This window comes from Gasterosteus aculeatus, chromosome 1 (assembly GCF_964276395.1).
Source record: "Gasterosteus aculeatus chromosome 1, fGasAcu3.hap1.1, whole genome shotgun sequence".
Taxonomy (NCBI): domain Eukaryota; kingdom Metazoa; phylum Chordata; class Actinopteri; order Perciformes; family Gasterosteidae; genus Gasterosteus; species Gasterosteus aculeatus.
This window is the reverse complement of record NC_135688.1, coordinates 5,317,371-5,333,777: the sequence shown is the minus strand read 5'-3', so window position 1 is coordinate 5,333,777 and position 16,407 is coordinate 5,317,371. Positions and strand designations below refer to the sequence as shown.

The window sequence follows — 16,407 nt, the reverse complement described above, 5'->3', positions numbered from 1 at the left end:
TGTCTCTGAGTCCTCTGTCACAAGCCCTTCACTTATCCTGATTTCCTTTTTGTCTCTTTTTCCTACTTTTTCTTCCACTAATTTCTGTAACTGGTGTCACAAATACACACATATGTTTATGTGTGCATGTTTTTCACACTTGTACATCCTTAATGTTTTCATTACCCTGCGTGTACTTTCTCCCCTGTCTCTCTCTAAACAAAGTGCACTCTGAGGTTTGGCCCATAACACCTAAAATACACTCACTGTGTAGACAGTCTGAGTAGGACGCCTCTCTTTTCTCACTGTGTCTGTCTCACACACACACAAACACACACTCTGACCCCTGGCCTCCTCAAGGGGGTGTTCAATGACATCATGTCTAGTCCTTCAGTGGATTGTGGGAATCGTAAGGAATGAAAATCTCTCACATAAGGAATTTGAGTTTGGACACACACGTTGACTCTTTCTGCAAACACACACAGACAAACACACACAATCATCGTAGGTGTTCAATAAATACTCCTGGGCCAAAATTTCCATGCATTGATCGGTCCAATATCCACATGCCAGCCCGGCCTCAAGGCAATTTGAGAAACAGTCACTCAATGGAAAATCTGTACGCGTGTCCATGGACAATTTTCTACTGTTTGTGTTGCTCGGCACAAACACAGCGCCAATGAAAATATCATTTGGATACTTGTTTTACTGAGAAAATTAAACATTTCTGCTCGACCACGCAACAGTCAGAGAGAAGGAGGTGGTTGTAGTTTAAATGGACTGTGTGGCACATGCACACAGGAAAAGGAATTTATGTCCTTAAACTTCCCAAAGCTCCAGCTGCTCTGCTGTGTCACTTGCATGGATTCTAGTTTAGTTATTTTGTTCACATCCTGCTTCTAGACAGGAGGGACTGACCATAATGAACACCGGGTGCACGCGCGCACACACCCGAACACACAGAATGAGGCAGGGACGGCGAGGCGGAGGGGCAGCTGTGTCCATTGTCCTGCAGGATGGATGGAAAAACTGATCCTGCCTGGCAGCAGAAATGTCAGCTGAGCTTAGTGCGTTTACTGCGTATTTATAGTTGCTAGAAGCATACGCACACATACACATGGAGTCTGCACGCTGTTATGCACACACACACACACACACACACATTTAATGCATGTACGGTAACTATATTATCTCCACCACAAAAAGAAATTACATTTTTTTGTCCTCTTTCATTTTGGCCTCAGTGCTCAAAACAGTCCCAATCTCCTGTGAGCCACTGAGCATAAGTACAGGTGAGTCACTGACAAGAATACCAGAAAAAGAGGGCAAGGAGGGAGGGAGGGATGGAGGGAGGGATGGAGGGACGGAGGGAGAGGTCCGTTTGGCAGGTCCCGTTTTATGGCAGTGAGTATGGGAATCCTGCATCCCTTAGTAACTGCAAACTGCTCTTAACTCGCGTGTGCCTTTGTTTACCTGTTGCAACTTTTTACATAAGCTACGTGCTCCCTGAGACTAATTAGCCATCTTTCTCTTTTATATTTCTCTCACCTCCCCCACATGCACTCCCTTCCACTGGGTGAATCCCTTTACAGAAATCGCTAATGTCTGATAATCATCCACCGGCGCACAGCATGATAGCAACACAACAAGTAGCAGCATCGTGTGGATGGGTTAAAAAGACATGACGTTTGTGTTCACTATAACCTCTCGCAAGCCATCTGCAGTGAGTGAATAAAAAAGTACATCTCTCTATGCCGCCTGACTCTACAGCAGCAATAATTATGCCAGTGATGAGTCTCCACGCCTCAGGGATCCTGCTGCTCCCGTTTAACACCAGTGTGTTGGCCTATATTCTCCATTAAATCCCATTGTTACAATCATTGATAATCTCGGAGGGTACTTAAGCTGAAGGATGAGAAAAAAGCAAAGATGATAACATTCTATTACATGAACTGAAGAGAATATGTGGACAATGCATCACATGGAGCGTTGCCTAGTCAACGGCTTCTCTTTCTATCACATTGTTCAATCATCTCATTGTTCCTTTAAAAGATGAACCAAGGACATAAAATACTATTAAACTGTATTTTAGAAACAGTAAGTATACTATTTTTGATGTTCTAACTATTGCACTCTGTCCGTGTGAGAGGGATCCCTCCTCTGCCGCTCTCTTCCTAACGTCTCCTCCTTTCTTCTCCCATTAGCAGTTTTTTGGGGGACAGTTTTTCCCAGTGCTGACGACTGGGTTTCCTGCACACAGGATACTGTTATGTGTGCAGGTCGCTGTTGGGTTGAATCAAACCCGTCATCTTGGCACCAGCCCAGCGCTTCATCCATTAAGCTCTACTGGAACTTCTCTTTGTTCTCCACAAGAATCATGTTACCACACCTCTGACTCTGCTGCCGAGGATGGGAGGAACTATGTATCCAACACCTGGTTGGAGAAGGGCGGTTAAACGGTTGGGTTCAAAAATGAAGAAACGCCGGACGGACAAAGGGCATCGCAGATCGAAAGGTTAAAATCAAATGTGTTTAATGAAAGAGATGGTGTTGTGGTAAAGGGAACATCTCAGCTGAGGAGCCGCTGGTCTTTGCAAACAACAGGCCCCAGGTCAGTCCTTTGACCATCCCTAGTGCCCGTCTGTTGCCTCCACCAGCGAACTCCAGAACAATGGTTCCTACAGGTATTTATACCAATGGTTAAAGGTGTGAAAGTTTGTGTCCACTCCTCTGGGAGTGGTCTTCTGGTGAGTTTAATGTAACTCGGATTTTGAATGGCCCTTAGTCAATATCAGTTGTGGTCTGGTCAAGTATTACATGCATGCATTCCAGTTGGTTACATTACATCAAATACAATCATAACTGTACATTGGTATTGTTCTATTACAGTTGCAGAATTACAGTGGTTTTACAATATTGTCATTACTTTATTGATTACACCGTTTCAGAACCATCGCTGTATTCTGGTGTACACTATATGCATTTTAGTAATTTTATGAACCGGGTCGTCAGTTTATTTCTAATATCCTACAGCTGCCATCATCGCTTCAACAAACCAAGTTACCTTTTGATCTAAGGGGGCACATGAAGTTATTATTTAGAGGAAACACATCCTGAAGATACATTTCCAGTAAACGTTGAGTTACGTTGATCTCATGTGGCAGAACACATTTGTTAAATTGTTTGCATTTATACATGCATGAAGACAACTAAGAGAAGGAATAGTTTACCTACTCTTGTCTCTAGCAAAAACACGTTAGCCTTAAATGAACTTACATGAGGAAGCAAAATGCATATTTGAAAAGGCTTTTTTTAGCTCAGTTATAAAAGGATTTCTGTGGCTACTTGCTGGCCCAGTTTTTATGCAGAATCGCTGGAGAGCGTGAAGAGTTGTGATTCAAACGAGAGGCAGCATATCCAGCCACTGCGTGCTGTTTGGCATCCACGTCAGGGTGTGTGTGTGTGTGTGTGTGAGAGCCAGGAGTTGGCTGATTGCAGGAAGGGGACGTTTGGAGGGTTTCATCTCACACTCACGTCTTTTCTAGGTCACAGACAATCGTTGTTTCAAGCGACTCCCCGTTGTCCTCCTACTGATCAGACGCTAATGATTAGCATCGATTCTCCAAATGGGATGAATTATATAATGTGTTTTTGTCCGTGTGTGTGTGTGAAGGTTGTGCCACTCACACAGCGTTGTCCTTCTTATTGGATCTTCCACTGAGCTCATCACTTGGGAAACATATCTATTAAACACACTCACACCCCAACACCCCGCATGCACCTGTCCGTCTGTCCGTTCAGCCGTGAGGGGCTGTCATCGTATCTTTATGGGCCTGTAAATAAGGACCTGTGCTACAACCGCTAACAAGTTGCCAAGCCGACTCTTAAAAAAGACATTAGAAGCCACATCACAGGCTGAACAGAGACTTGACTGCTTGAAAAGGGGCTTGAGAGGTGGGAAGTAAAATGAATCAATTGAATCTGCATCTGTCAACACCACAGTTCCATGCAGTGATTGCTGGATTCTAAAGGATCACCTGGTATTTATCAAGCTGGATCTTATTTACAGAATTGGGGCCTTGGTCCCACTTGGTGATGGTGACTTACCTACAAGCATCAGCTTGTGACAAACACTGTAAATGATTTCAAACACAATTCAAAACCGAAACAAACCCTCTAGATTAGCTGCTGGGTAGAGATTTACTTTAAATCACACTAGCATATTAGCTGGCCAGCAGCCAGTTTGCTGTTCATACAAATCCATACATGCACGTTCAGGTTACGTTAAGCTACGGCAACCAAAAGACCTTCTGAGAGGTTAGGAGGGTGTTTACATAAATGACATATCATTTAGCGCTAAGCTCCTTTGGCTTGTGTTACACCTGTTCCTTAAATAACCGGATGAGTTACTACTAAGACAGCAAGCATTTTGTTCCATGAAGTCTATAGCCTGTCACTGAACAGCGCTGAACAGTTAAGACAACCTTCACCACCCAATGAAAAACGCATTGTCGGATCCAAAAAGAGCTTTAGATAGAGATCACACATGAGAGGCGCCAGAAGAACAAAAGTTCAGACCGGTTCAATTTCCCAACAAAAATAGTTGCTAGTTCCCAGCTGTCAGCCAATTGATTAATGCGTATAACAAACAAGTTTGGGATTATGGAAATCAATTTGGATTGGGACAATCTTCTGCTGGGTTGCTCAACAAAATGAATGCACCCATGAGCATTTGGGCGAAGCGGGGCGACAAGATGAGTCTACGCTCTCGGCTCTTAATCATCTACAGTCTTTGTCTTTCTAAATTGAAGCCAAAGTCCAAACCCGCGGGGAGCCTGGTGAATATCGACACGGGGAGAAGGGGGGAGAGGAGATAAGAGGAAAGGCGGGAGGGAGGGCCGGGCGATGGACTCGTGAACGTAGAGCTTAACGCTTCAATGATTGGAATGGGCCACAGACGGATTAGACATTCAGCTACAAGAAAGGCCGGCGATGAGAGGGAAGATATGGCGATGAGAGGGTACCAATGCTGGTAATATAAGTGTATATCTACGCGTGGGAAAAAGGAGAGGGGACGGAGAACGGGACGAGATGGGAACACGAGACCAGCACCACTTGGTCCCCGCCTGCCATCCGGCCCCATTAGTGCTTCCTGTCCTTCAGTCACACAGGCAAGAAGCAAGAAACAGCCTCCGTGTGTTTGGTCACCATGGCGTCAGAGGATGTCAACACGGCCGAATGCGGCGAGACAGATGCTGCCTATCAGCACTGCGGCCGGATCAGGTGGCAGGACCGCGGGCCCCCGGCGGTGTGCGTCACCCGGCGGGACTCCCGTTGTAACACAATGCTCACAAACGAAACCTCCATCTCACCTGTAGGGCATGCCGGTGTTGTGCGCGACCGTGTCCTCTTTGCCCATTCCGAACATTTTCAGGTACCAGCTGGTCTCGATTTCTCTGATCAGCGCCGCCTTGTGCCTGTGCGGCGCCCCCGGCCTCCCGGTCGCCGAGCCGCGCTTGGCCTCCTGGCCGCGGTGGGCCTTCGCCCCGCCGAGCGAGGCCACCGAGTGTTTGCGGTGAAGGTGCTGCGGCGGGTGCCCGCCGCCGACGCCCCCTCCGCTGCTGCGGGCGGCTAGCATGGCCCTCCCCTCGAGGGCAGAGGTCAGAGGGCGAGGGGTGGAGGGGAGTGTTTCCGAGTCCTTCTTTTTGAGGGGCAGGTTTGTTCCACTGCCACAACGCTTCTCTGCACTTCTCAAACTCGCATTGCTGTTATTTACATGTTATTTTGTTTGTCCCGAGTTCTGTCTCTCTCTCTCTGTCCCTCCGTCCGTGCAGCGTGTTCTCTACTGTCTTATAGCCTCATCCAGCCTGAAACAGGATCCTGGTTTCCTTGTTCGTCACTGCCAGCCGTGGCCTAAAAGAAGGGAGCCAAACATGCCAGGGTGTCGACAATGCATACACACCACGGCGCAGGCACCCACAAACCCTGCACAGCATGGAGCAGGAATACAATCCGTGTAGACTAACTGTGTTAAGAGTGTTAAGTGAAGGCAGAGACAAATAAATGAAAATACAGTGATTTAGACAATAAACTCAGCTTGAATTATTCGAAGCAGCTATTAACAATTATTAACATGTAACATATCCACAGGCACACACACTGGGCCTCGTGTAGAAAAGCGTCTCGCTGTTACCCAGCTGAGCGGAATGATGAATCCCACATGATTTTAAATTTGGGGCATGTGGCCGATTGTTTCATATTAGCACAAACAAAAAAAAAACTAAACCCCACTTAAGGCCAAAAGTTTGATGACATTCATGTGTTATTTTTAGATGTTTGGTGGACTTCAAAAACAAGAGGGTCTGTTTCTAGTCTTGATTTGAAAAATGAATTAACAGAAGAGCAAAAAATAATATAAATAAATAAATATTTATGAGGTCCAAGTAGGTATGAACCAAGTATTAACCAAAATAATGGATTCAAACAAAATAAAACAAAATAAAAAAAATTGATAGTTTTATTAGAGGGCCATCGTCACAACTCTATATTTAAACTCCTGCTGGGCCTTTCAGAGTCTTAACACTACTCGTTGTGCCATAAGACCCCAGACAGAAACACAAATTGATCTTTTCCAGGAACAACAACGTGGAAATAGATATGTGGCTGCAAGATAGATAAGCATCTGTCTGTCTGTCTGTCTGTCTGTCTTTCTGTCTTTCTAGCCATTAGTATCCAATTCAGACTTTGCCAAAACAACACAATGCATTTCTCAAAATTACATGTTTAATCTAGTAGGAGAGTATGAAAGGAACAGCACTGCTATGTTAATATAGCATTAACATAGATTTATATGTGAAATCAACATGCAGAGACTTTGTGTGGGGTTTTGTGTTTCACTGTTTCCGTGTGTGTGTTTGTGTGTGTGTGTGTGTGTGTGTGTGTGTGTGTGTGTGTGTGTGTGTGTGTGTGTGTGTGTGTGTGTGTGTTTCACCCTGTTGAAAGTTTAAAGTATTTTTGGATTTCCTCTTGACAACTTTAAAGCAGACATTGGGTTCTTCCTCTGAACCTTTTGTGGTCAAAGATGTGTACAGCAAACACAGACAATTCTTTTTTTTGCCCGAATGCACCAGAGAGAGAGGGACTCAAAACTGCAAAGCAGCTCTCTTAAGATGGGGGACGTAACTGGAGATAAGTGGAAGGACCCAGCTGGTGCACGCACTCCATCTCTGTTCGTGTGGTGGAGGGGGGGGGGGGGGGGGGGGGGGTCGCATGCTGATGAGATGCTAGTTCATGTCAGTCAGGCACAAGCTGACGCTAAATACACAATGAATTATTGGAATAAGATGGCAGTTAGATACGACACCTGTCGGCTTACATGGAAAACGCTGTGCAGCCGACTCGCTCCAAGGAGTCCGTTAAACATATGACTAACCAATGTGCAAACAAAGGGCCGATCGATCTGCAAGTCATGAACCACAGTTAATAGATACCAACTGATTGGGGCTTAGTTTTAGTTAACGTGTTTTCACTGGTCCATTAAATGTCCGGTCAAGCTGTGGGGTCTGAGAATCCTCCTGATATCCAAGCCGAGGCACAGAAGTTGGTGTCGTCAGTGGTTAAGTGAGCAGATCAGCGATGGAGTGTCAGTCCTTTATTATTCAGGCGGGTAATGAGACCGTGATAGCTCACTGGACGCTTCTCAGGTTTGCAGATTTGCAGCAGGTATACGCTGTGTCTTTTAAGACCGTGTCACCACTTGAATTTTTGAATGTCCACTGACAGAGGTTTTGCTTCCATTGCAGTGTTGGAGATCAGTTCTGTCATGAAGCAGGAGACATGTGATGGGTTATAGATGCCATGGTTTTATCCATATTGCCCATCCTTCACAGGTAAGTAACATTAGTAGTAGGATCTGTTTAAACCCTTTGCAGTGTGTGGGGTTTGTTTTCCGATTAGGTTATATGCAGCGTATAAAACGACGTGAGGCACTCGGGCCTCTATGAGGCTCTTTGTGTGGACGACCTGTCGCCCATCAAGGACATTCGTCACACAAAAGGAACCCAATCTGACTTCTCTGCAATGACTTCGTCACTAGGAGGGAAATCCTAGCATGGATCAAATCCGTCATTCAAGGAGATCATCTGGAACGCCTACAGAGGTGCAAACTGATACACGGGTGCACACACACACACACACACACGGAAAGCGCTTTTAATGAATATGCTAGGTGCGGTTTGATCAGTCTAATTACCACTGGCAGGGCAGTTGTTCGCCTGTGGTATTAGATTGCACTGTGCATCATTTTTAAATGGACCAAGTTCTTTCCGCCTTCTGAGGTCAGCTTTAAAAATGAGAACGCTACCATTTTTTTAAAGGAAGACTTAGTGAGCTTTTAAATGTGCACACATGGTATTGGAGACTAGCGTGTGAGAGTTTTGACACATAAGGTCAACACAAGCCCAATGTCTCAATATCAACATGGCTGACAACTTTTATATATATATATTGCATTCTATAGTAAAACAATAAACTTTATATTCTTACATTCTTTCTTGTAAATCATGAACCCTTACACGTGCATTTCTTTAATCTCTAAATGTCCTACCCATGAAACTTTCTGTACTGACATGAACAAGGAGGTTTATTTAATACTTTGAAACCTTTTTTTTTCATGGAGGATTTTGTATACTACAATATATTTATCACTACGGATCAGATGAAATCTGCAAGCACTGCACCCACACAAGGAGTGATTCATCATGGGCTACAAGCACTAGCGTTATAAGGTATCATGTTAACATCCACAGGGACGGGGTTCTAAAATGATGAATTACCACTTACAGCCAACCAGCTGTGATCATGTTTGGAACTTAAGCACTTAGGAGTGAAGTAAACAGGTTTTTATTTATTTTACTTCCGAATTATACAGATACGTGCCAAATTAATGAAGGGAAATAAATATGAGTAAATTAGTGGAGAAAAAGATAATTGATAATGTAACACCCAAGGTTTGGGAGACGAGGGTTTCAAAGAAAAAGGCCACAACAGTCAGTATGGGACATTTATTTTACAGTTGTTGCTTCACAAAGAAGCCACACGTCAGTCACTCTCCCCAAAGAGCCCCGAGGCCGCCTCAGGACACGAAGATATATAATCTCTCCAGCAGCTTTTGTTGCTGTTGGGTGTGCCTAGAAAAAACACTTAAGGGAAGCGTCCGGCATTCTGATCATGTGCCCAAACTAACTTGCTTCTTTTAACACTAAAAAGCACCAGCAGCCTCAATCAGAGTTCCTCGTACCCGTCTCCAAAGGCCGAGCCTTTCAACGGGAAACCCTGCATAAAACGTAAATGTAAAATCAAGTCTAAAATATATGTATGCAGAACACTCCATCGCAATGATTAAACAGTACTGCCCATCAGAAAAACCCTAATGCGTAATAAAGCACAGGTTCAGCTGCTTTAAAAGAGACACATGAGCGTGAGGTCGGCCTGCAGTCTCAACACCTGCTGCCCATCAGCCTACTTATGAGTCTGTGGCTCTCACCTGATTGGCTCAACACTCACCGTAGCAGCATCCGCATCAGTTAAGCCTGGGTGCTGCAGACTCACTCAATTCTATTTCAGCCTTGAAATAAACGCATTACGCGTCTGTGAAGTTGGTTACTTGGAACAGGAACAAATGGCATCAGCTCTTTCGGCTCATTTGGATTGTGTCACACTCACTTTGTTCTTTTTCAATCACATGGGAACACAGGAGGATAAACGAAAGACTCGTAGTCCTTCATGCGAAGTGAAGTGGATGAGAACTTTTGGAAACGAGTCACTGAGGTGGTCTAGAGTCAACACGGGCTCATTTATGAGCAGTTTAGTGAAGGAAACCACCAGCTCGTGCTCATTAGCGTGTGACGCTTGTTCATTTGAATTTAAAATATATTTTCGTGCACTTGTCCCCTGCATTGACACAAAACAGCATCCCAGATTACAAACTCACATGACGTGATAATGGGGTCGGTTGTGCGCCAATTCAGTGCTTTTGATTGTACAAAAAAACAAAATTATGAAAATATTATGCGTGATGTGTGAAACAAACAAGATATTTATTCATTGTCTATTGCAATGTGCGGTTAACAAAGTTTCCCATAACGTATGAGACAGTTGACACACCCACAGATTCTCTCTGTCATAATGTTGGTCATTAAAATATAGCTTTTTTTCAAGTTGAGTCTGCTTTCCTCTCTTCTAATCTTTTAACACTGAGTCATCTGTCACCCGTATCCCAGCATTCATTTCTTTCCAACTAAATAGTATGTAAAAACTTCAAAGTTTCCTGGAGCTAGTATTCCCTCTCATATCCTCATCTGAGCTCTGTGGGAAACAGCAGAAAAGTTGGAAGTCTTAATATCAGATGTCTCCCCTGTATGCAAAATGCTAATCAAAAAAATAACAAATAACAAAACCATGAGTATACATTCTGTTATTGTAATAAATAATTCCTCCAAAGCGATTTATTCTGTGTTCATCACCATCAATCTATCAATGAACTACACTTCAGACTTGACAGTTATACGTTTCACAGTAATTTATTAACCAAATCATTAAAAATGTTTGACCGTCAGTAACAGTAGTGTCTAAAAATGAGCATAAAACCTACTACAAGAAAAACACATTATAGGGGGATAAAATAATGTCTAATATATATTATTTAATATATTAAATATTATATTAATATTATTTCAAGAAAGTTACACTAGCTCGTATCACATATTATTCTAGCTAGTTATGCAAATATTTGAACATCAACTAAATTGTGTTTATTAGAATTTGTCACGTTTTTCAAATATTAAAGATAAAATATTGATTTTATTGTGAACTTACATATGCGAAACAGCGTTTTTATAGTAAGACTCTATTTTAGCATGACTCAAAGACACCATGGAAAAGGAAGTAAAGTCAATATTATAGTATGTGTTAAAAAGATGCTGAGTTTGACATTTGCTTCAGTACAGCAGTACTGTTAAAAATCCTCTTCTTTTAGATGTTAAGTAATCGCTGAGAGAGCATTTTTCCTTCCTCATGGTTCTCGCTTCTTGAAATCAGATCTACTACATCCCATCTAACGCTTTGGTTTGAACAACCATGTAAAGTATACAGTCATAAAATAAATCATATTCTGTTCATTATGGACAAACATGATGACCGACCACTTCCCCAATGAACCAGGGAAGTATGTTTGATGCTCGATGCCACTCCACTAATCATCGATATTAGTCGATGCAATGGTAGCGTGGACCTCCGTGGCGGTGGTGGCGAGTGAGGCCGAGGTCCCGGTTGAGGTGCCGTCGCGTGCTTTGCTGCGGGGCCTCATCATCTCCTCCCTGTTACGCTCAGGTTTGACCAAAAGAACGTAACACTTGGGCAAGAAAATGCAGGTCAGCAGGCCGAAGCTGGAGGCCAAGATGGCGAAGATCTGGACAGCCACCATGAACTTCCCACGGGTGCTGAGGTACGCCGGCACGAAGGAGATCCACACGATGAAGAAGACAAGCATGCCGAAGGTCACGCACTTGGCCTCACTTGAAGAAAGAGTAAACAGAAATAATCCCTCTTAACGTTTTACGCTGATTTATATGTAACTACATTGCAGAAATATGATTTATTTCCAGCTAAATGGCTGCCGTGATATCACTTTTCCCCTGTTTACCTCGCGTGTTCCCTACCTGAAGTGGTCCTCCAGCTTGCGGGCTATGAAAGCAAAGACGAAGGCCAGCAGAGCCAGCAGGATGTCATAAGCAAAGATGCAACAGATGAATACCACAGAGCCTTCGTCGCACTCCAGGATGATCTTTATGTTCTGGGTGGAGGTGTTTTCGACGGGGTGTGGCGGGATGATGATGAGCCACACCGTGCAAGCCACAGCCTGGGTACAAGAATGTCAGATGCAGCATGAGGTCAGAGTGAAGATGCTTCTCACAGGCTTTACTTGCTGTATTTGTTGTCTCTACCTGTATCAAAGTTGCCACAGCAGCTATCGCCCTCTGGTGGCCACAGGTGAGACTGTCAACTTCAGAGTCCGCGGCGGCTTTGGCCTCAGCGTGGTGAAAGGTAGCGATGACGTCAGGACTGCCGCCGTCGGCTGCTGCTTGGGCGGCTTCGGCTGCGGCCAACTTGGCGGCTTTGGCAGCCGCTTTGGCTCTGATCCGTTCCGCTTTCAGGGCCCGGGCTCTCAGCATCAGCACCACTGTCTTACCTGAATCACAGAGCAGCCGGAGGATAGACGGAATGTGCACTGCACATTCCCCCATACACGCAGCAACAAACTCACCCATAATGGAAGAGAGGCAGAGGGCGAAGCCCAGAGCCAGGGCCACCTGACTGGTCATGCAGCTCCAGGGCTGAGGTTTGCCGAGGAAGACGATGGAGCAGAGGAAGGTCACCACCAGCGAGAAGAGCAGGGAGAAACTCAACAGAGCATCATTGGCCTTCACCAGAGGGGTGCCGATGTGAGCAACAAACACCACCTGGAGAAGAAGCAAAGGGAATCACAACGTTTGAGGGTTCGGGCCGCTTACTCACTGCAACAAGGGAGCTGTCGGCTTCACCGGGTGTTTTTTAGTTCTTCCTGAGTGCGACTCACCGCGACACCGATGGTGGCCAGAGCCCCGAAGGCGGAGATGGCGATGAGAGTGATCCCCAGCGGCTCTCCGAAGGCGAGGAACTCAATGATCTTTGATACGCAGGCGTCGTGAGCTTCATTGGACCACTCGTCATAACTGCACAGGATACACGCACGAGCATCTGTCAGAGAGGGAGGGACCCCGACTTAGTCCGGATCGACCCCGGAAGTGCAGAGCACGAAGGCCCAGTCGAGCTTCCACGTTATAAGAGGATTACTTCAATATGCCACTGCTGTATTCAGTATCTTTTTATTTTAACATTAGTCCAGAATGTCAAGGACGGACTTTTTAGGAAGACACCGTCATGTCAATAAGGCTCCATATATACTGACTGGTTGAGTTGCTGATCTCTCCATCAGCACACGGGATGCAGTCAAAGCAGCAGACTGGCTCTCCCTGTCGGATTCCCTTCCTGGTGCCCGGCTGGCAGTTCTCACTGCACACTGACCGAGGAGTCTGCAACACACACACACACACACACACACACAGATTTATAGAGACACACACACACGCATGTGACCCGGAAGAGAGGAGATTCAAGCGATGCTCCTGACCTCCAGCTCCTCATTGTTCCACACGATGGAGTCATTCACAATCTTCATCCTGTCCTCCGGAGCTGCTGAGCCATTGTAGCTTCCCACGGTGACGTAAGACATCTCCCCGTTACCGTTGACCTGCCAGTTGATGATGTCATAGAAGCCCTCCACATCTCCTTCCTCGAAGTAGATCTCTTCGTCCGTGTGCGGCACTTTGAAGCGCACGTTCTTCACGTAGTACATCAGCTAAGGGAGAGAAGGACGGAGCCACGTCTGAAACGCATGCACGTGAAAACTGTTGTATTCAACAGTCGTCTCTCTGTCTCTGTCTCTCTCTCTCGCAGGTTCACCTGCCACGGCTCAAACTTGGTGATGTCCGCACAGCTCTTCCCCACGAATGGACCTTGTCCCTCGACGCAGTGCTCCAGGTTGTGCAAAGCGTGGGCCACAGCGTACACAGCTTTGTACACACTGTGGAGAAACATCATCATCATCATCATCATCATCATCATCTCCCTGGCCTGGGGCTACTTTTTGTAATGTGGGTAATAATGCAGCCATAAGGGCCGTGAGAAGTTACCTGTAAGTGATTCGTAGCTGGGAAACATCAGAGTAGGTGTTACGGAGAAGTGCCAGAGACTCGCTGCCCGTACACAGCCCGTCCGGAGCCGCCCGCGCGGACCTGGACAGCGTGCCGTTAGCCCCCATGGCCCTCTGCTTGGTCAGCGCCGCCGCTTTGCTAGAGTCCAATGTGCAGTTAAACAACTACAAGAAACGAAAACAGGGTCACAAACCTTCTCTAGACCTGCGTACGACGTGTAGAGCTTCCACTGCATGTTCATCCTCAATGTGTCCGCTTAATACACACACCATCTCCCACAATTCCTCTGTGAGCCCGTTGGTGTAGGGGTCCACGTCCAGTAGATGGCGCTGAAGACCCGGAATGTCCGCCCTTTTAACCCCAAACCCCAGGGTACCGCCAAGCACCGAGTTCACCTGGGGAAGAAAACACGCAGGTTGTCAACTTCAGAGGCTGCGGAAGCATCTGCTTCATGTCTGTTCAGTCAACCGAGCAGTGAGCGTTCTTCCATCAGTCGCCGCTGGACGAAGCACTCACCGCCGGCTGGTTGATGAGGGCGGAGGTGACCCAGGCCTCGCTGGCGATCCAGGTGCGGTCGGTCACGTTGTGCCGGAGCAGCTCCAGGACGAGAGGACTGAGGTCCACGTCTGACGAGAAGACCACAACGATCTTGGCCGTGGCCTCCGCTACAGTTTTAGCGATGCGCTGGATGTCCTCGTGTGAACTCACCTGAAGTAACCGATTACATTGTCACATGTTACATTTTACGAGAAGACCGGCGGGACAGGAAGGCCGCTGAGGTATTGACTGAGGAGACGTTACCTTGGGCAAGGTCTCAGAGAAGGAGATGCAGACACCGGCTTCCTCAACCTGCTCCTTGAAGTCTTTGATGCCGTACTTGCCGTAGTCATCGTCCGCGACTATGGTGCCCACCCAAGTCCAGCCGAAGTGTAGCACCAGCCGGGCCATGGCCGCGGACTGGTGGATGTCGTTGGGAATGGTCCGGAGGAAGGTGGGAAACTGGAACTTGCTTTCCAGGGCGGAGCAAGTGGACGAATAGCTGACCTAAAGAGGACACACGCACGTTACGCTTGTCCTCTCTGTGTGCTCGTCCTCGTCGGACACGGCCGGCCTACCTGCGGGAAGTGATAAAGTCCAAGTATCCTCGCCGTGGCGATGGACAGATCGGAGCCCCCGGCGCCCACCAGAGCAGCCAGAGGCGCCCCCGTCCCGCAGCGGTAGTTGGGCACGGCCTCGTCTTGGCCCGTCAGGTAGGTGAGGGTGCCCTCCACCGCCTTGGAGATGGTGAAGCAGGAGTCGTAGATGACGTAGCCCAGGTCGGTGTTGGGCAGCAGGTCCGGCGCCTGGTTGATCTCGTCGATGGCGAACAGCATGGTCTGGGTCCAGCGGAAGGTACGGAGGTTAAACCTGGAGAATGATGGGGGGGAGGGTTGGATAACGGAAAACACAAAAAGAAAGAGATCTGAGAAAAACTCCAAACGAAAATACCGTATGACACTGTCATGCCGTATAAGAAAATATGCATGAGCTATTTTAGTCCTTTGAATGTTATTACCTAAATTAGACACAAAGGGACAGTCTTGCTGATTATTTTTACTTGAAATCTGAAGCACTGAGATGATAATAGGGGGACTAAAGCTAATTGGACCCAGAGGTGCTGCCAAGCTCTTTATTGATTTCTACTGTAGAAGCATCAGGTTAAGAGTTTTTATAAGCACTCAACTAAAAGCAATTTAGTCCATTTATTTCTCATAACGTCACTTATTTAGGCCTTTGAGATTATCTAAAATGTCTTCAAGCATCAAATTAAAGCAAAGGGCAAATACAAAAGAGGAATGAGAAGCTCAGCTCACCCCTCACACCCCGAGGACACCGGCACCTTGGACGTGTTGCCATCGATGGAAGCCAAGCGCTTGTGAACAGGAAACATCCCCCCGACAACAACCTTCTTCTTCACTACATCCTTGTAGCCGCTCAGGTTGAACTTGGCCTTCAGCTTGCACGTGGGCTCTGCAGAAAGAGAGCTGTAAAAGCAGAGAAGGGCACACAATCCAAGCCAACAGCGACCGACTTCCATGCTACGCGGGGCGCAGAGAGCAGCCGGGGCAGCTGACGCTGCGGCAGACAGGGGGAGGAAAGTGAGACAGGTGTCTGTCCTCCAGGGAGATGCTCTTCACTGAGGAGGGGAGGGTGGGGGGGCGGGTGACACTGGATCAGCACGTATGAGTCTTCATTGAAACCTGGACAAGGACTAACCCCTGATTTTAGTTCTTACCAAAGCATTATGATCTCATTAATCATGTTTAGTTCAAAAGGTGTTTTTTTGGGACTGGACACTGCGCCGCGTGCACAAACACACACTTCATGCTGCTGAGACGAGTCAGTCATCATCCGTCTGCACACAGCTGGTGGGGAGAAACTGCCACAGGCCACACGATAATTGGCAGCCGTGTGTTGTTACTTGTACACTCTTTAGACAACGTAACAAAGCGGCTACAGTTGCAGAATCACGGCCGGGCGTCCCCCGAGTGTGCGTCTGCGTGGGTGTTGATGGATGATTGAACTTGCCTGCGCTTGTCGTTCAGTCCCGTGGGGAGAAACGCACACCTGAACCCCG

The 16,407-nt window shown here is 46.6% G+C and overlaps 2 protein-coding genes across 3 annotated transcripts in view; both read right to left on the bottom strand.

Moving 5' to 3' along the window:
• kcnab1a (potassium voltage-gated channel subfamily A regulatory beta subunit 1a) overlaps positions 1-5,747 on the bottom strand; it is a 62,991-nt gene extending 57,244 nt beyond the window's left edge. Inside the window, exon 1 of the mRNA XM_078109126.1 lies at positions 5,352-5,747. Coding sequence (XP_077965252.1) covers positions 5,352-5,617 — 266 coding nt within the window. The 5' untranslated portion in view covers positions 5,618-5,747. The remainder of the gene's footprint in view (positions 1-5,351) is intronic.
• A 5,351-nt stretch (positions 5,748-11,098) lies between these two features.
• vmn2r1 (vomeronasal 2, receptor 1) lies at positions 11,099-15,884 on the bottom strand. 2 transcript variants are annotated; one of them, XM_040181931.2, is made up of 14 exons: positions 15,644-15,884; positions 14,906-15,197; positions 14,592-14,834; positions 14,307-14,498; positions 14,060-14,185; positions 13,770-13,954; positions 13,540-13,660; positions 13,208-13,435; positions 12,986-13,109; positions 12,614-12,774; positions 12,302-12,497; positions 11,982-12,226; positions 11,697-11,896; positions 11,099-11,552 (listed from the first exon to the last, which is right to left on the bottom strand). In XM_040181931.2, the coding sequence occupies exons 1-14, from the start codon at positions 15,865-15,867 to the stop codon at positions 11,231-11,233; spliced, it is 2,859 nt and encodes a 952-aa protein (XP_040037865.2). In that variant the 5' UTR covers positions 15,868-15,884; the 3' UTR covers positions 11,099-11,230. The 2 variants fall into 2 exon arrangements, with proteins under 2 accessions (XP_040037865.2, XP_077965197.1); XM_078109071.1 differs by having other exon boundaries at positions 11,982-12,497.
• Positions 15,885-16,407: the final 523 nt, after the last annotated feature.

Excerpts from the sequence above, each read along its gene's own strand:
- vmn2r1 (XM_078109071.1), bottom strand. The coding sequence starts at position 15,867 with ATGGAAGTCGGTCGCTGTTGGCTTGGATTGTGTGCCCTTCTCTGCTTT. Across the intron at positions 12,498-12,613 it reads TGGCCACCATCGGTGTCGCG|GTGGTGTTTGTTGCTCACAT; the intron begins GTGAGTCGCACT and ends CTTCTTCTCCAG. Across the intron at positions 11,553-11,696 it reads AAGCTGGAGGACCACTTCAG|TGAGGCCAAGTGCGTGACCT; the intron begins GTAGGGAACACG and ends TCTTTCTTCAAG.